This window comes from Cicer arietinum, chromosome 2 (genome assembly GCF_000331145.2).
Source record: "Cicer arietinum cultivar CDC Frontier isolate Library 1 chromosome 2, Cicar.CDCFrontier_v2.0, whole genome shotgun sequence".
NCBI lineage: Eukaryota > Viridiplantae > Streptophyta > Magnoliopsida > Fabales > Fabaceae > Cicer > Cicer arietinum.
Window position 1 is genome coordinate 42,004,827 of NC_021161.2, and position 19,416 is coordinate 42,024,242.

The 19,416-nt window shown below is 30.4% G+C and overlaps 3 protein-coding genes across 3 annotated transcripts in view; 2 read left to right on the forward strand and 1 right to left on the reverse strand.

The window, feature by feature from the left end:
• Positions 1 to 1,182, forward strand: part of LOC101504325 (embryonic abundant protein VF30.1-like) — a 1,837-nt gene extending 655 nt beyond the window's left edge. The window contains exon 3 of the mRNA XM_004490695.4: positions 271 to 1,182. Within this exon, the coding sequence (XP_004490752.1) occupies positions 271 to 932 (662 nt within the window). The 3' untranslated portion in view covers positions 933 to 1,182. The remainder of the gene's footprint in view (positions 1 to 270) is intronic.
• Positions 1,183 to 8,016: 6,834 nt separating this feature from the next.
• LOC101504658 (embryonic abundant protein VF30.1-like) lies at positions 8,017 to 9,996 on the forward strand. The gene is made up of 3 exons (XM_004490696.4): positions 8,017 to 8,157; positions 8,329 to 8,431; positions 9,022 to 9,996. The coding sequence occupies exons 1-3, from the start codon at positions 8,119 to 8,121 to the stop codon at positions 9,681 to 9,683; spliced, it is 804 nt and encodes a 267-aa protein (XP_004490753.1). The 5' UTR covers positions 8,017 to 8,118; the 3' UTR covers positions 9,684 to 9,996.
• Positions 9,997 to 10,774: 778 nt separating this feature from the next.
• ARF7 (auxin response factor 8) lies at positions 10,775 to 19,126 on the reverse strand. The gene is made up of 14 exons (XM_004490697.4): positions 18,406 to 19,126; positions 18,058 to 18,173; positions 17,823 to 17,921; positions 17,657 to 17,713; positions 17,419 to 17,574; positions 17,254 to 17,338; positions 14,947 to 15,037; positions 14,694 to 14,858; positions 14,484 to 14,606; positions 13,940 to 14,015; positions 13,506 to 13,653; positions 11,851 to 12,824; positions 11,572 to 11,762; positions 10,775 to 11,232 (listed from the first exon to the last, which is right to left on the reverse strand). Exons 1-14 carry the CDS (start codon positions 18,446 to 18,448, stop codon positions 11,055 to 11,057), a joined length of 2,502 nt encoding a protein of 833 aa, XP_004490754.1. The 5' UTR covers positions 18,449 to 19,126; the 3' UTR covers positions 10,775 to 11,054.
• Positions 19,127 to 19,416: the final 290 nt, after the last annotated feature.

The following is a 19,416-nucleotide window of genomic DNA, read 5'->3' on the forward strand; positions in this document are numbered from 1 at the left end:
GAATTTACATTATGACGATAGTTGTATGTATTTCTTCTAATTTATTTTTTATTCTTTTAAACCCAATGGTTCCTACGGCTCCTACTCAATAAATCAATTGTAGGAGATCCAATTTTTGTTGATAGAGCTATAAATCAATTGTAGGAGATCCAATTTTTGTTGATAGAGCTATAAATCAATTGCTCATTATATTTTTGTTATTTTTTCATATATGAATTAGTGTCTCATAACAAGATTTTTAAGACTCATTTTTATCTATTATTGTGGCAGATGGAAAAACCAATAGTCTACCCATAAAAGTTGAAGAAATGAATCAATACTCGACACTCTTTTTTGAGCATGATCTCTATCCTGGAAAAAAAATTACCTTGGGTAAAAGTCAATCTTTGGGAAAGATGGTACGACCATTCACAAAACCAACACAAGGTATCACAGACTCCATATGGTTGGCAAATAAAAAGAGACAAAGTCTTAATGACTTTTGTGCGAGTCCAACGGCTACAGGAGAACATAAACATTGTGTGTCATCCTTGGAATCAATGGTTGATCATGTCATTTCACATTTTGGGACGACAAAGATTAAGGCAATTTCAAGTACTTTTACCCAAAATCAAGATGAATATGTTGTTGAGGAAGTGAAAAGAGTTGGAGACAATGCAGTGATGTGTCATAGATTGAATTTCGAAAAAGTTGTATTCAATTGCCACCAAGTGCAAGAAACAACCGCTTACGTAGTCTCATTGGTATCCCCTGATGGAACTAAAGTTAATGCTTTAACAGTTTGTCACCATGATACAAGAGGTATGAATCCTGAATTGCTTTATGAAGCTCTCAAAGTTGACCCTGGAACTGTCCCTGTTTGCCATTTCATCGGCAATAAGGCTGCTGCTTGGGTACCTAACTTTTCTGATGACCATCTTTGTGTCATCTAGATGCTAACTTCTTGTGCACATCATCTCCCTTTCAATAACATCATGTTCAAACTGGCTTTGTTTTATTAAATTTATGTATGTATGTATGGAGAATGTGATGTGCAAGTATGGGATTTCATGTATTTCAAATAAAACTACTTCTATTTTGAATATGTGTATATTTGCATGTGTTGGGAGTTTGATATCCTCTACTCAGTACCTTGATGTATGTTGAACTTGATAATAATGAGAAAAAAAGAGTTGTGTTTGATATACCTTGTTGACTGTAGACTTTTTAGACTTTGGATAGAAAAATTTCTTCCTTGTTAAAATTAAAATTACAATTGACCATAAATCTATAAGTTTTTCCTTTTCTATACTACATTCAAAAGAAGGAATTGTATTAAATCATATATTCAAAATTTATTCTCAAAGTAACTAAAATCACCAAAACACTCGCAGCATATAATATCAACTCAATTTTAGTTACATGTGATGAAGAGATTCGTAAATTATCTTTTATAGTTTTGAATATAAGTAAAAACTAGATGTTAATCTCTGCAATTTAAGTGGATCTTTAAAAAAATCAATATGAAATTTTATGTCTCAATTGTCAAATGATTATTGATATAGTAGTTATATCAATAATATGCATTTAATTTTATATATAAAATTTATAGAAGAGAAGTATCATTGTCACGGATGTTGTTAGCAAACACACCCAACAATAAGGTAAGCAAAAAAGATATATGTACTATCAATTAAGAAGAAGTGAAGAAACTTCTCATGTTATTACGCTCAATATTGCATATTCTGAAAAAATGTATACAATTGCTATCAAATAAGTAATGGCAGATAGAGGCGAAAATAAAACATATTGACTAGTAACGTGAAATTAATGTGAAAGATGTTTAGCAAACGTTATGAAATAATAATGTGATGTTATGAAATAATAATGTGATGTTATGAAATAACAATGTGGGATTAATTTAGAAAACTTTGAGTAGACGTTATAAAATGATTATCTTTATGAAGACATACAGTTTTTTGGTTGATGTGAGAAATATTTATATAAAGAAAATAGTACGAGGTAGATAGATAATAAAATTTATGATAATTACGAAAGTCAAGTAATTTCATTTAATTTTTTGAATACCATAAAAAAGGGGGGAGGGCCCTGCCATAGTTTTTAAAAGTAATCGCAAATAACGATTTATTGTTTATTATTTGTTCACATTGTTCAAAAAACATACTAAAACTTTAATTTCAACTTGTTTTGGCGTATTCATATAGTATAACATAGCAGTACTATATCATTTATTAATTAATTTATTTCCTTTGTAGAAGATTCAATTTCAGAAAAATAAATTTGGCACATATTTTATATTAGATGTTTCATATTTTATTTGATAAATATGAATAATTATTGGAAATGGTTAATTATTATTATTTCTTTTTTGTATTTTTTATTTTAAAATTATTAATAATTCAACGGTAATTAAGATTTTAAAAATTATTTTTTATTTTTTGTCAAAAAAATTATAAAAATTGAAACAATACTATTTAATTTATCATATGAATTAGTAGATTTCAAGTAAAATTTTAATATTTCAATTATTTTTTAAAAAAACTTTTTTTTCTATAAAATGCAAAAACTGAATGAATAATTAATATCATTTTATAGACTTAAATATAATTTTAGCTATTTATCTTTACCTAATAATAATTTTATTTTTTTATCTTTTTTTATTCATTTTGGTTCTTTATTATCTTTTGTAAGCGGTGTAATTTAGTCTTTTTCATCATAATTATTTTAAACAACTATATAATTATTGTAAAGTTAAGTATGCAATTTAATAAGGATGGGTGAAATCTAAGAAACTATGATAAACGTCATTCGTTTCAAAGAGTTCATATATATTTTAAAGCATGTAAGAATTTTTTTTTTTCTAATGCAAACCTATTATTGAGTTAAATGCATATTTTTTTGAAAGAATACATTATACTGAATACATATTGACAATTGTTAGAAGGGATTTCAATTATCAAATGTTGTTATAACTTTTGTTGTCTTTGTGACAAAAACTGAAATACACCACTTATAAAAGATAAAGTACCAAAATATTAAAATAAATATAAAGGACCAAATCAAACAAAAAAATAAATATATAAATAACCAAAATGAATATTAAAGAAAAGATAAATGACTAAAATTATATTTAAGGCTATTTTATAAGATGTGCATGCATTAAAAAAATAACTAAATGCTTTCAACTAACTCAATAGTATATAATTTGATGTTAATTCAACTGCACAAACATATCTAATAACTTCTAATTCTTCAAACAAAATTTTACCATTAGGAAAATGGTCACATTTTCCCAAGTTTTAAGATGTTTACATCATATTTTAATTTAGGTTATTATTAAATAATAATTTAACCCTTAATACTAGACAAAATTAAAAATATTCTCAGATATATATACAGCTCAAATCTTCTATTAAGCTCAAATCTTCTATTAAGTGGATAATTGTTAAGTTTTTATTTGAATGTAACTTTAATTATATATTTTTTATATCTTAATATTTATATATCCTAATTAATATTATTGAAGTAAAAAAAGTTTTGGGTATCCCTAAAAAATTAATGTCTTAAGCAGTCATTTATCTCAACTATACCCTCAAGAATACCACTGCCTAACGGACGGGTATTTTTCACCAATATTTTGTATGGTTGAATACTAGACAATGTAGTAAAGACTAGTGGACTAAGGATACTAGTGTCATGAACCACTTTGGTTTGGTCTTTTGTCACTAAAAATACCAGATGTATTTTGAATAACCTCTTTTTAAATTTTTTTTACTTAAATACTCACTTTTGAAAAGTATTAACTAAAATGTCTTTTTTTTATACCTTATAAGTCCCCATTTATAAAAGTAATTTTTCCGTTGCAATGGCGACTTCCTTAAATAATTTAAAAAAAAAATTAATTTATATATATATATATATATAATTCATAAAAATACATAAACACAAATTTTAAATTACATAGATTCACTAGAGTTGTCTATAACATTTTAAATTACCTAATTTATTCATAAAAACATCACAAATTTTACAAAAATTACGATAAAATTAATGTCGAAAATGACCTCCAGTATCATATTGCCTATGTTTTCTCACAGTACATATGTACCAAGGCGTCGTCAAAATCTCGTTCGTGTGAGAAAATATTGGCAATGTGGTACTGGAGATTACCTTCGACATTAATTTTATCGTGATTTTTGTAAAATTTATGATGTTATTTATGAATAAATTATATAATTTAAATTTTGTGTTTATGTATTTTTATGAATTATATATATATATATATATTGTTAATTTAATTTTTTTTTTTTGAAAATTGCTTAAAGAAATCGTCATTGCAAATTCGGACTTCCTTAAAGAAGTCGCCTTTGCAAATAGAGACTTGTAAGATATAAAAATAAAAATAAAAAAAATAAAAAAGAACATTTTGATTAATAGTTTTCAAAAGCGGGTTAACTAAATAAAAAATTTAAAAGAGGTTATTAAAATAAAAATAAAAAAAAACCTATATCAGAGCACTAGTAAGGAAAAATATACACAAATTATATATTACTTTGAAAATGTTCATTGTATAATGTAACATTTTTATTTATATATTTATAAAAAAAATCATATGTTGTTCTTTTGTTTTTAGCAAAGGCCAGTTAATTTAAATAGGTTTGTTTGTTTCAATATTTTATTTATTTTAATTTAAATTTTTTATTGGATTGTTTGTGTATAAATTTTATTATTGATTTTTTTTTTCAGATGTAATTATTATATTTTAATATATTTTGTGGTTATTTATGGTTGCTATATTTTAATTATTAAAATATAGTTAAAATATTGTGATGTATTTATATACAATAAATTTAAAAAGTAATTGATAATTAAATCAAATTTGTAATGAAAGCTATATTTTTTTATTGTTAGTTTTTAATCATAGTTACATAGAACAAAGAAGTAGTAGAATGATAAATAAAGAAGAAATGAATTCTAGAGATATAACATGTCGTCTTATCGAAGGACTTAGGATAATTAGTATTACATGACATATAAGGATGTATTTGTGAATAATATAATTATTTGAGGATTTATTTTAATATATTATTGTATATTGTATATTTTATATTGATCCTAATCTCAATGAAGAAAAAAAAAACTTATCGTTTTTTCTATATACTATATTACACTCTAATCCGTATTGTTCCACAAACCTTGATTATAGTTTTGTTAACTTATAAAAAAATTGCTAAATTTAAAAAATATGAATTAACTAAAACTAGAGCTAAATAGAAGAATGAAAGGAAGGAAGAAAAAATATACTAGAGAGAGAATAAGAGAGTATTTGCATTATGTTCTTCAAGGTGTATTTCTATAAAGGCACGTTAGTCCTATTTATAGGTAATAAATCTTATAACTTATAAGTATAATAGGAGTCTACTTTTAACTATGGAGTTATACGATATAGAAAGATGAACATTCTTTAAATACTCTAATTATTTACAATACTCCCCCTAATGAAAATTTTATTAAACAAACTCTGTCACGAAAACGGCTAAAACTGTATTTATGTAAAAACTGACTCATTAAAAAAAATTCAAGAAAAACTGAAGAAAAAAAATCAAATTTTAAGAAAAAAGAATGTATTATTTATTTATTTATCCCCCACACAATAACCTCTAAAACAAGGAAGATCAAATTTTCGTAAAAGTTGTTGAAAAATTTACTAAGTGGTGACTTTGTACAAATATGTATCATCAATTAGTTGAAGATTACAACCAAAAAATATTTTACTAAAATACATTTTATTCTATCTCCTTTAACAAATCATTCTCCACTAAGGTGTGCATGCAATGTTATCCTCGTAAATAATTAATGTAGTTATTTTTCTAGAACTCAAATCATTATTCATTTGCATGTGTTGAATCATGATAGATCTAACTCAAAATACCTTCTCAACTTACCTCATGTAATACTAAAATTTCTACATCTATAAGATAACCAAGTATATATTTCACCATATTCTAATGTCGTTGTGTATATATATAAAGGACTACATTTGTTTAATAGATAGTTTGATGCAAATGATATTTCACAATATAATTAGAAAGATACATAACTATCTAATTGCACTAATATATGAAATTTTATGATCAAATAGTTGATATTCAGTCATTTTCTCTAGCTTAAAAAATATATTTGTTCACAATTGATGATCTTACAACCATCAAAATGCACAATTGATGTGATTTGTCTATATTGAACCATTTTAGCACATTTTCTAGTTAAGCTTCAAGATTCAAAGAAAAATTATTCTTTAAATACTCAATTTGTAACCTCAAGCAAATTTATATCCTTCTTATGTATTCCATTTCAAACGTTTTCTCTAAAAAATCAGATTTTAGAAGCTCTTCCTAAGTTCAAATAATATTTAAATCATCAACATAAACAATAAATATAGCACACTTTTTAAAAAAATGAGGGAAGGAGAAAGTATTATTAAAATGACACAAATTATCATTTTACAATTGTCCCAAAAGATATTTGAAATATGTATTTTAAGGTTATAATTTTAAACTCTTACAGTTGAGCTAACACTTTATGGACATACTTATAGCAAGTTCATTTCTACATATTTTCAAATAAATACAAAGATAAATATGATATTTCATATCATTCATTTAAGAGATATTCAATGAGACAATTATACTACATGTAAACGCATGTATTAATCTATAAAATGACTTATTCAATATAATATTGAGTAATCTATGTTGAAATTAAACTTACTAATTAATCAATACAAAAGATGCTCAATATAAAGATTAAAACTATAATCATACTCTAGTGCAGAAGTCAAATAACATTTGAACATGCATTTAATTAAAATCTATCATATATTTAATTTATCAAAAATATTAATACCAAGATTATGAATGCATTGATTGTAGCATGTCAATAGTATGCCTTAGACGCTTTTCAAATGGGGATAATAGGCTGTGTGCGGTGTGTCCGATATATCGGAAATCGTGGATCAACGAGGAACATCCACTCATATTTGAGTCGGACACATATCACTTTATTAATTTAATTAATTATCCAAATAAAAATTTATTGAATTTAATTTATATATATTGTTTGTATAATTATGTGAATTGAGTTTTTACATTGTCGGTAAATGAAAAACGTTACATCATTAAAGATTAAAGATGTTTGACTTTTATAATTATCTATAATGTCATGTTCATAAATGATTGTAATGATTGTCGATGTAAGACTTTTTATATAAACTCAAATCTAATTAACCTTATTACTTAATTTGACCACTAATCAATTAATCATCCTAATTAATAAATAACTAATATAATTAATATAAGATACAGGGCCTCATAATATTGAAATATAATTAAATAATAAATTGTTCTAACATCTCTTCTAGTTGGAAATTGACACTAAATTATTGTTGGTTGCATTCTAACAATATATCATGCCTCATTTGTTGTACTAAAAAAAGTAAATTAAGTTTTGCTAATATATATATCTCTAATATTTAGAGAATCAACGTAAATGGTACCACAAGCTTTGGAGATTCTATTGTAACTATGCTGCATGGATGCCATGTGCACAACAGGTTTAATAACTCTTAAAGACAAGAATAGTACCACACAAACTTTGTGGTGCATGGAAGCCATTTGGACAAAGTAAAACAAGGTAGTTTTGATACCCTTTTGGAGACAACCATAAAGTTTGGAGTGTGATGCATGAATGACATGTGCACAAGCTTTCTTAACCACTTGGAGGAATTGATTTCAATGTATGACAAGAATAGTACCACACAAACTTTGTGGTGCATGGAAGCCATTTGGACAAAGTAAAACAAGGTAGTTTTGATACCCTTTTGGAGACAACCATAAAGTTTGGAGTGTGATGCATGAATGACATGTGCACAAGCTTTCTTAACCACTTGGAGGAATTGATTTCAATGTATAACAATGGCATACGACAAGCTTTGCATGCAAATGTAACTAAATAGTTGCATGTGAAATTACTATATATATGACTACCTTGTAACATTCATACACACACCCAACAAATTAGTTTTTATAGAGTCATCACTTCTTCGTAGTCAATTAATTAATGGAGTTTGCACGTATCTCTGTTTTAGTTCTGTTTTGTGTAAGCTAACTTATTTTTTTACTTTAGAATCTTTTAATTTGCAATTTCAATTAATCTCATTGTTATTTACTTTAAGAATTAATGCAAGCATAAAAAGTTTTCAATAAAAATTGAAGAGATGAACACTTTTTTTAAACAATACTAATATGTGATGGGAACATTTTTTTGTAGTTGGCTTTTGTGGAAATTGGTGCATCACCAGCTGAAGATTATTGGCGATCTATTTGGCCAAACACTCCTCTGCCTAAAGCTTTCTTTGATTTGTTGTTGCCTTGTTAGTAATATATATTAATATATATGTGTGTGTCATGTGTGTTGTCTGCATGAATGAATAATTTTTACTTTAAATCATAATGGTTAAACCAATGATTACATGTTCATGTTTAAGTTGAAAATGTTTATAAAAATAAAGGACCTATGTGGGAAAAGTAGAGATAAAGCTGTAAATGTTTATAAAGATAAATGATATGTGTGGGAAAAAAAATAAAAAAGGTGGATATTTTACTACTAAATAAGATAAAGGATTTTAGATGTAATTATACCTTAATTTTAATTTTTTTTGCAATAGGTGTATAGAATTAGATATTGGTTTATTATGTGTATTTCTTCAAATTTAATGTAAGGATCCTCTGCATTTGTTTTATGGTACATCATATATAAGTATAGTAGATTTAGAGAGAAAAATATCATCTCTCTAAATTCAACTAAGCTACTACACTATATAGTTTTATAGTTGGTCAAGGGATCTAATTTGTATATCGAGAGCTCTATAACTCAATTGCTCGTAATATGAATGTTATCATTTCATGTGTAAATTAGTGCCTCATAACAAGACTTAGGATCCATTGTTTGATTAATATGCAGATGGAAGAAGCAATAGTCTACCCATTAGTGCCAAAGAAATGAATCAATATTCGACACTCTTTTTCGAACATGACCTCTATCCTGGAAAGAAAATTTCTTTAGGTAACATTCAATCTTTGGGAAAGACCGTACGACCATTCATAAAACCAACACAAGGTGTCACAGACTCCATATGGTTGGCAAATAAAGAGAGACAAAGTCTCGAGGACTTTTGTGAAAGCCCAACTGCTATAGGAGAACACAAACATTGTGTATCATCTTTAGAATCGATGATTGATCATGTCATTTCACATTTTGGGACGACAAAGATTAAGGCGATTTCAAGTACCTTTGTCCAAAATCAAGACCAATATGTTGTTGAGGAAGTGAAAAAAGTTGGAGACAATGCAGTGATGTGTCACAGATTAAATTTTGAAAAAGTTGTATTCAATTGCCACCAAGTGCAAGCAACAACAGCTTACGTGGTCTCATTAGTATCCCCTGATGGAACTAAAGCTAAAGCCTTAACAGTTTGTCACCATGATACAAAAGGTATGAATTCTGAGTTGCTTTATGAAGCTCTCAAAGTTGACCCTGGAACTGTTCCTGTTTGCCATTTCATCGGCAATAAGGCTGCTGCTTGGGTACCTAACCATTCTAATGACCATCTTTGTGTCATCTAGATGTTAACTTGTTGTGCATGTCATCTTTCTTATCAATAAAATCATGCTAAAATCACACTTCAAATATGAGCATTTTCAACTTCATGGAACTCTCATGTTCAAATTGGATTTGACTTTCATGTTCAAACTAGGTTTGTTTTAAAGTTATATATGCATGGAGAAATGTGACGTGCTAAGTATCAAATTTCATGTATTTCAAATAAAACTAGTTCTATTTAGAACTGTAAGTGTATATTTGCATGTGCTGGGAGTTTGGCATTGTACACTGATGTAAGTTCAACTTAATAATGAGAAAAAAGAATTGTGTTTGATATATTTTGTTGACAAATTGTGGATGGAAAAAAATCTATCCTTGGTAGGATTAAAATTACAGTTGGCCACAAATATATAGGTTGTTTATGAAGGAATTGTATTCAATCATAAATTCATAATTTATTTTTGAAGCTACTAAAAGTAAAATTACACTATAATTAAATTAGAAAAAAAAATTGTAGTCTATAGGTTGTTTATGAACAAAAAAATTACACTATAATTGTAATCTAAAGGTTGTTTATGAACAAAAAAATTGAACTATAATTAAATTAGAAAAAAGAGAAAGTAAAGAATTAAAAACAACTTTCTTAAAGTATCTTAGGATCATTAATGATTTTGCAAATAAAGAATGCAATAAGGATAACATACAAATGATTAACACAGTATCATTTTCTCAATGGTACTTGTCCATGTACAAAACAGAGAAAACGCTACACTAGAAAACACACATTCATTATATCAGTGAAAAACAGTGAAATGTCAATGGTTGTTGGAATATCAAAAGAGTAAAATCCTTTAATGAAGTGAAATTTTAACAACTCGGGTGGGATGCTATGCCATTGGTAAGAGCATAAAAATATGGACATAACTATTACCGATGTAAAATTAGTTACGGACTAATTATTTTTTTTAGGTGTTAATTACAAGTTCATTATCTTAGTTAAAAATTAATTGTTCTAGTTTGGATATATAAGTTTCATTATACCTACACTATTGTAATCATCTTTGTCATTTATTCAATACAAAAGTTATCTATATTTTCTTTTTCATGCAAGATATAAGCAAATGCTACAATAGCAGTAACACTAAATTTCTGCTTGAGGTACACAAGTTTACAAATTGGCATAAAAGTTTGTCCTAAGTTTCTCATCATTCTTTTTTGATAATTTCAACAATCCTAGAACAAATAATAATAATGAAAGTGGAATAGACAATACAGAATATATTCAAATATGCAAGGTTGATAGGTAGTGTTCAAACATAAGTAACAAACAAGTAGTAATAGTAGTAGTTGCCGTCGTGACCGTGGAATCGGAAGGAATACTTTATGATCTTATCTCAGTATTCAAGTGAGCCTAATGATGGTAGCCCAGAAACAATGTCATGAGATTCTGCACCAGTGTTATTCAGCCTTTGTCCAGAACTTGGACCAAGGGATTCAATGGCTTGTTCTCCCATTTTCTGAATATCTTCAGGAGAAAGTATTTTGATATACCAAACATTATTGACAAATGATCTACAAGAGGTTATCCACATACCAAAAGACAAGATGTCAAAAAACTTTAGTCAAGTGAAATAAATAATTACCTTTAGCATAGAAAATCAATATTCTGTATAGTATTGTATTGTATAAGTGTTTAATGGAGAAGCATGGTCAGTGTAAAATAATATTACACCGACATCCAATGAGAATTTATGATATTACTGCATAAGTTTACTTTGTTACTGCAATTTAAAAATAAATAAAAAATAAAAAAAGCAAAATGTTGGATTTTCATTGGACGTCGGTGTAAATCTAGTTTACACTGAGAGTGTGTCTCATTTTCTCATTGTATAATTTGAATTTTAAACTTACTCCCACGGATCGTCTCCAAGGAGAAGAACATCGTTCTCCCTGTCGACAAATACAAGCTGCCAGCCTGATCTAAGAGGATCTTCAAATTTCCCCTCAATTCCAAACATCTGAGCCAACTCCTCCCACAGCTCATGATAGCTGTTGAATCGCGAGATGTCAAGTGAGCGCCCTACGGAACCTACTTTGTATACCTTTGAAAAAGACAAAATAAAACAATCATTTTAAATAAAAGAAAGGCTCAAAAAAGCTTAAGCTAAGACTAATATACATGAATCAGACCTTTACAAATGTCGGCGTCTGGTTTTGGTTATCAATCTGCCCTGCACTTTGCAACAACTCCGATGAATCTTGCATGCAAGGATATGGAGAACCCTGGAAACCAGACTCCCCTAAAGGCATTGTGGATGCATCGGTGTCAGCAGATGCAGTAGTATAACGAGGGACAGTCGTAGGGAGCAGAAGACCAGATGAATCGATATTGACCCCAAACAGAATGGAATTTTGGGAATCTGAGTTGCAATGCGGTGGTACCATTGCCGTATCTCTTCCGGAATACTGCATGTGCGACATTGAAGAGTTGCCAATGGCATTGACCTGCGAAGGTGAATACTTTGAGGCCCATGATTGTTGAGGTAACTGTTCATTCAGCATAGAATGACCACTTCTGGATAAATTCAACAGATTGCCACTCCCTTCTGAACAAAGTGAACCGAGCATGTTTTGACTCGGCGAAACTGAAGCAGAAAACTTCATGCCTGTGTCTAAGTAATCTGGTTTTGAATATGATGGTGACGGCAAACTAGAGTGTTGCCTCTGATGGAGTGGATCACCTTGAATCAAAACCGAATCTTGATAACTGTGTTGTTGCTGTTGCGCTTGCTGCGTTTGGTTTTCACGATTGTTGTGTGCCAACACTTGGCCTTGTGGTTGCAGGATATTAGTCGATAAGGATTGTTGAATTGCTTGCTGCTGCTGAAGCTGCAAAGGACTGAGGTTTCCCGATTGTTGAAGATAATTGAAAGGCTGTTGAAAATTCATCATTTGTTGCCTCAATAGATCGACATTCCCTTGGTTCTGCAAACCAGCAGCGGCCAACATGGCTTGATATTGCTGATTTTGATCATTTCCGAGCAAAGTTGGACCCAGTCTCTGCTGCATCCAGGGCAACAATCCCGCACCTTGAAAATTCAGAGAATTAAGACCATGGTCTCCAGGACCACCTCTCAGCCACATTAGCCCTTCGTCTCTGCCATCTGTAACAACATCCTTTGTAAAGAAAGGAGACAAAAGAAGTATGTCCTCAAAACCACCACAGCCAATTCTCATAATGAGGGGGTAGGAGACACTTAGGACAATTAAATGTAAATGAGCATAATAAAATTCAAGCCCCTTGTGTTGTGGACACAACAAAAGGAGCAAATATGAATCATAAAAATCTTCATGTGACAAATTTAATATCTATATAGCACTGACACTTTAGATTGAAAGCATGACCAATGTTCGACACAAATACATGTAGTTATATTCAATTATTTACATTTCTTAAATAATTATCAATGTCTAAGTGTGAGTGTCAATATTGTGCCTAGTGTTTGTGTCAGTGCTTCATATCTTAATTAGCGTATAAAATAAACTATTAGCAAACATGAGTCTTCAAGATTCAATCAAAACATTTTCTTACATCATTAGATAGTGAGAAAGAAAATTATGGGGATAGGGGAAATATTTGGAAAAAAATATTCTATAGATGAAGGGGAAAGGTATGGTTGAGAAACTCTAAATATAAACACAACTACAAAATCTTAAACTGTCTTAACTACAAAAATGAGAAATTTCTTTTCTTTAATCCAAGTGTCACCATGACATTGATTCTATAGTGCCAATCACATTAAAAAGGAAGATAAGCAAATAAAAAAGTATTAAAAAATACGTACCAAGAAAAGAAGAAGTGCCAGGATGCCACGGTCGTTTCAATCGAAGGGGAAATAGTGATGGATACATTGGAAATGTAGTTAAAGGCTCAATCTCCCATAAAGATACCCGTGGCTGTCTCTCTCCAGCTGTCGATTCATCCCAACCGACCTATGCAGAATGGATAAAACAAGATAAACAGGTTAAGAATCTCCTTTTAAAAAATTGAATATGATTTGCGTTGCTGTACTATAGGTTGATAAAAAAAAAAGGAATACAAAAGTAAACTTTATGAAACAGGATTAGAAATTTCAGTGTTCTTGAAGGGTTTATGCATCAAACATGGTTTTTGAGAAAATCTTCATCTTTACACAGAATTCACATAACAGGTGTATAATGGCAGCCAAGTATACAAGGCTGCCAGTTGACACCCTAACAACATGGTGATCTCACTTACCTTAACAGACCGCCAATGAGAATTCGGCCACCGAGCAGGATCCATATCACTTATGCTAGTTATTGTACCCATGTACCTGCAAAACAAGGTGACTTGTTCATAAGTAAAAGTTACATAGTATGGTTCCACAATATCCAAGTATAATTAATATTTTGCCTTCAATTTCTGCTGCATAATCCTAAATAAACTTAGCTCTTTAGACAATATAGACGCATATGCCATATCAATCATTCTTTTAATAAATAAGCAATCTTCAAAGGCATAAATCATGTCATAAACATTTATGATTAATTATTATCTTTGAAAAATACTATTGAATGATATATTTTATAACAATAAATCCAGTGATTAGTAAACTTGCTTCCTTAAAGAGTATAGATGCAGATATCATATCAACCTCACAATACATTGGCAGTTTTAAAAGGTACAACTTCTGCCGTGCACAACTATAAATATTTCTACAATAATTGTCGCAAAATTAGATCTACAAATTAAAACAAAATCAATATATGCTTGAGAAAAGATATTTGATGGCAACAAGTACCTGCGCACACTTGATTCTTCAGTCTCAAAAAGCATCCTGAAACGCATACCAACAGAAACACGTGTATGGTACACAGCTTTGATATATTTTGAAAGTGGTATGACGAACTCGGATGGACTAGCCCTGCTCATGAAGTAGGTTGCAAAAGATGTGTTAGAATCTGTAATAAATAAGTATCAAAAGTAGAAATAAGAAGAAAAAAAACACAACCTTGGATTATAGAACACGGTGAAACAGCTATTAGTTGCTGCAGCATGAGCTGCAGCCGCAAGAAGTCCAATGTGCATACTATCACTGGAAAGAACTGATGATGGCATAACAGTTTGTGGCCGACTGGCACGGCGTATTCCCAAAAGAAGCTGATTTTTTTCATTCCTATCGATGAAAATACAAATAAAAACAATAAACAAGCAGTTTGCAGCATCCAAGGGAAGTATTCAGAAAGGTGAAACGAAAGGAATACCAAATGAAAAGCACAGAATCTCCAGCTACAAGTCTTTTGGCACTAACAAATACACTCCACCCAGTGGTAAGAAGGTGCCGTTTTGGCTGTCCTGAAATGATAAAGAAGTAATACACATCATATTGCGCGTATAATACAATCAAGTTAACAGAAGCTCCAATTTAAAAATAAATAAATATTTCCACCTAGTGTTATGTTTCTGTTTTATAATGGAAAAAACATCAACTTTGAACCATGAAAAAAAGGAAAATTCATTATTCATTATAGTAAATCTGTTTATAATGGAAACACCAACTTTGAACCAAGAAAAAGGGCAAATGTACTATTCACTGTTGTAAATTAAAACAAGGGGTAGAAAACCAAAAGGTTCTTTTTCAAGTAAATAGTTATTACAATTTACAACAGATAGCAGTTTTCTTTCCTTAAATATTACAAATTACATGCAAGATGCAACTAAACACGTGAGATAATTGATAAAAAGAAGTTCCGCTGAAAAGGTACAAAATAAAATCTAACATCACTAGCAAAGAAAAGAAGACCATTGAACACCAAACTTTTAGAACTTGATGTACAGAAGCAGATGCTCCTTACAAAAGGTAATTTGCCCAAACTTTTGGAACCTCCTTTACAAAAGTCGATGCTCCTTGGCAAAGGTAATTATGACATGCAACTACGTTTGTAAATTGTTTAGTTGAAGATTTGGATAACAGTGCATGCAGTTGCAGTAATATACAGAACCATTTCACTAATAGACTTTAGTAACAGAACCATTTCACTTCCCTATCAGATCAGATTCAGTTAGAATGATTCTAAAGTTGTTGATCTCTTCTCAATAAGGTAGTGAAAAGTAAGTAGCCCCAAAAGACTAATTTCTTACACTAGCAACGCACTTACAAATTGTTACTGCAAAGTTCCATATTAGCATATTGATTTGATTAAAAACCATGTCCAGGCCACTTATGTTTGGGTATTATTTATTGTAGAAAATATTTCTGATATAATTCAAAATTGTAAATAGAGTTCAAACACTAATATGTTTATATAGACTACTCTAGACCTAAGGGCCTTATTAATGGCCGAATACAATTATTACACATAATTACAGAATATACGCTATTTACGACATTCATGTTACACAAACTTGAGAGATCTGATAAATACACTACCTCATTTGCTCATAACAATTTAATTGATATTCGATGTAGCAGATGACAGCCACTACTAGAAACAGTCAGAATTTTAATGATAGCTATGAGCTAGCGTTTGATACCAATATTTTAGCAACAAATCTAATAAATCTAAATTTGGTGCTAGGTGTATTGATTTTTTTGGAAAGGGGGTGTGTGCGAGTTGTTTATTTCAAACAATAGATTGGACCCAACCAACTGCACTTTTTTCGTTATAACTAGGAAAATGTGCATGATCCGGCAAATGACTTACCACTAAATTGAGAAAAAAATAGTTAAGAACCATAACATTTCACGATTCATTGGTAAATCTACTTTGATTCTCTGTCAACCAATAATCTTGGAACATTACCATGGTTAAAGATAACCAGTTTGAAGTTTATACGCAGTGTAGTACTCTTTCGACAACTGTGTTAATACGGAAAATGGAATTTTTTCGATATAGAACACTCATGTCAATAAAATGACTTGAATTCTTTTTACGATGATAAATTGTAAAAACTGCCATTTAACATCTCCTTTTATAAAATGCGCAATTGATGACCTACGTATAAATTAATCAAAATTCTTTGAACTTGCAGAAAGAAAAAACAACTTTACAGACAATTACTTGCTAAAAATATAGTTTTGAATCTAAGAATTTTCAGACACATTCACAATATTCATTACAGGTATAAAAGAAAATTGCTAATAAGTACTAAGTTATATGCAACTGATTTTAATTCTAATTCTAATTCTAATTCTAATTCTAAGGCATGAGGAAAAAGCAGGTTTCCCACATATTCAAGTCACTAATGATATGCTAAACACCAATGACTACTAAATTGCCTTAACTAATTGCACATCGGGATTCTAGCAAAGGTCCCCTTCTAAATTTGAGAATCTTATTCTACAACTAACTTTTAACTAAACTGCAATAGGAATGCATAAGCAAGTCTCGCCGCCACAACTCAAGTAAAGTAATAACTCAACATGAAAAACAAGTTTTTGACAGCATATCGCAGCCTGTGATAAATCGGCACTGCACTACACATGCATAACATTAACAAACACAAATGGAAATCCCTAGCAAAGAATTCAACATAATAAAAATAGAGTAAACAAAAAATTAGAAACTCACCCCGAAAAATATGTCGAAACTTCCACTCAGTGTCATGGAGATCCCTAGCAATTAGTTCTTGTGCAGGAGGCTGCTGTGAGAAATCCTATACAGCCCAAAATAGAATAGAAATGTATCCATATCAAACAAGAATCAAACAGAAATAAAAATAATTAAGGACACTACCAATGGAGGAAAAACTTTCTCAGCTGCACGACGAGGAACAGAGAACCCTCCATGTGTGCTGGTATCACTCGCCGTCAATGTCTTGCAAAAATAATTTGATGGCTGCTTACTTGGAATCCCCAATTCCATAGGTAGAAACGTATCTTTCTGCTCTTGCTACAACCACAATTACAAACACATTTTCAGCCAAATCTCGCATTACAAACAAACAAGCTGTCATCAAAGAATAAAAAGATACCGGAGTCAACGGCTGTAGTGTCATTTGAGCATACACTTCATCAGTTTCAACATCTGCCTGAAAATTAACACATGCTCTAGTTGACTAAGCTCACTTTCATGAGATAAAACAAACTCAACTATTGCAATTCATAAGTCGTAACTTGATGAAAGAATATAATACTCACATGCATTGTAACATTATGAAGTTGGCATATCAACTGAGGCGGCAAGCTCGGGTAATTCGGTATTTGACCATCAATTTCTCTGTTGGTTGTGGCAGCAACCTACAATCATTTTTCATGAAAAGCTCAACTCAACTTCCAATGACAAAAAATTAAGAAAAAAAAAACAACCAAATTCTAACTAGATAGAGACTCTTTCAATCCAAAATTGAAACAATAAGGAGTATAAAAAAAGCACCTGCTCACTATGACCTTGAGGGAAGTAAACTACACGAGTCCCTGCAGTTGGTAGGGACACCAATGGACCCGCACATGCATGCCATAGCTCAGAATTCAAACACTTCTTCTCCCCTCCTACATTATAATTCAACACATCATCAAATTATCTCAATCAAAAAAGGAAACAACAATGAATGTTGAAGTATAAACAAAAGGAGTTTTTGAAAGTGACACATACTATTTATCACATATACTATTTATGATTTATCTACATGTATATAAAACTTGAAGTTGAAGCCCCCACAACAAAGAGCTCAGAATAGGGAGAAAAATAAAATGTTTTTAAGGGAGAAAATTGAGTTGATACCTTCATGTCCTTGCTGACTCATTCCTGATGTTGAAAGCTTCATAAGAAGCTTTATTACCTTTTTTTTTCTCCTCTTTTTAAAGACACAAAATTTAGCAATTACACAAACACATGGAACCCTAGCTTGGAGCCCCCATCCTCAATTTCCTCAAAACTATTATTACATTCACTCATACCACCGTCCCACTTTCCAATGTACTCCATCCCCACACACACAAAAAAACACTAATTTCTAGTAAAATCAAACATTACCCAAAAGAACTAACAAGATGGGATCCATTAATAAGTGCAAAATGATGAAGAAACTAAAGAACCCCACCAAACTAAAAAGAAGAAGAAAAAAAGTGAGGACCCTGCTTTGAAACTTAAAGGGTTTGTAGAAGAACAATAAGATGAAGAAAAAGAAGAAGCAGGGTCAATTGTTTATGCTAAATAGTATCAAGCAAATTGATGACCCTTATGACCAAAAAGTGGAACCCAAATGAAACCAAGCTTCAACATCATCAATAACAACAAAAAAGGTGACACTTTGTTCGAGATCGCCATGAAAGTAACAGAAGAGAATGAATTTTGTGAAGAATATATTATGAATGTGAATGACTGAAGCAGCAAAAAAAAATGAACAAGTGATGAAGTAAAGTGTTTTTCTTTTGTGGCCAATCACTTTCTGATTGAGACACAAGTGAGGGATTTTTGGGTTTGAAATGCACAGTAAAGAAAGAGGAAAAAAAAAGTTAAAGGAAGAGTCTTTGCCATTTATAAAGGGGGGTCCCGACACAAATGGGACATGGGTGCAGAGGTGAGAAGAGAGAGAAAGTGTGTGTTGGGGTGGATAAATATGGACCGTTGGATTTTCCGTACGTGTGAATCTTGACGGTTGGTTTTTAGTTGATTTGACAGGAAGCATGTGCCACCATCCTTCAGTGGTCGTTGTCAGAGTACGGAGTATTTGCTACGAAAATTGTAAATTATTGTTGATATTCTTTCGCACTAAATCATTCATTTGTTAAA

Coding starts and splice junctions, on each gene's coding strand:
- LOC101504658 (XM_004490696.4), top strand. CDS start 8,119: ATGGAGTTTGCACGTATCTCTGTTTTAGTTCTGTTTTGT. Junction 8,158..8,328: donor CTGTTTTAGTTCTGTTTTGT/GTAAGCTAACTT, acceptor ATTTTTTTGTAG/TTGGCTTTTGTGGAAATTGG. Junction 8,432..9,021: donor CTTTGATTTGTTGTTGCCTT/GTTAGTAATATA, acceptor ATTAATATGCAG/ATGGAAGAAGCAATAGTCTA.
- ARF7 (XM_004490697.4), bottom strand. CDS start 18,448: ATGAAGCTTTCAACATCAGGAATGAGTCAGCAAGGACATGAAG. Junction 18,174..18,405: donor GAGTCAGCAAGGACATGAAG/GTATCAACTCAA, acceptor ATTATAATGTAG/GAGGGGAGAAGAAGTGTTTG. Junction 17,339..17,418: donor AGAAAGTTTTTCCTCCATTG/GTAGTGTCCTTA, acceptor TGGGCTGTATAG/GATTTCTCACAGCAGCCTCC.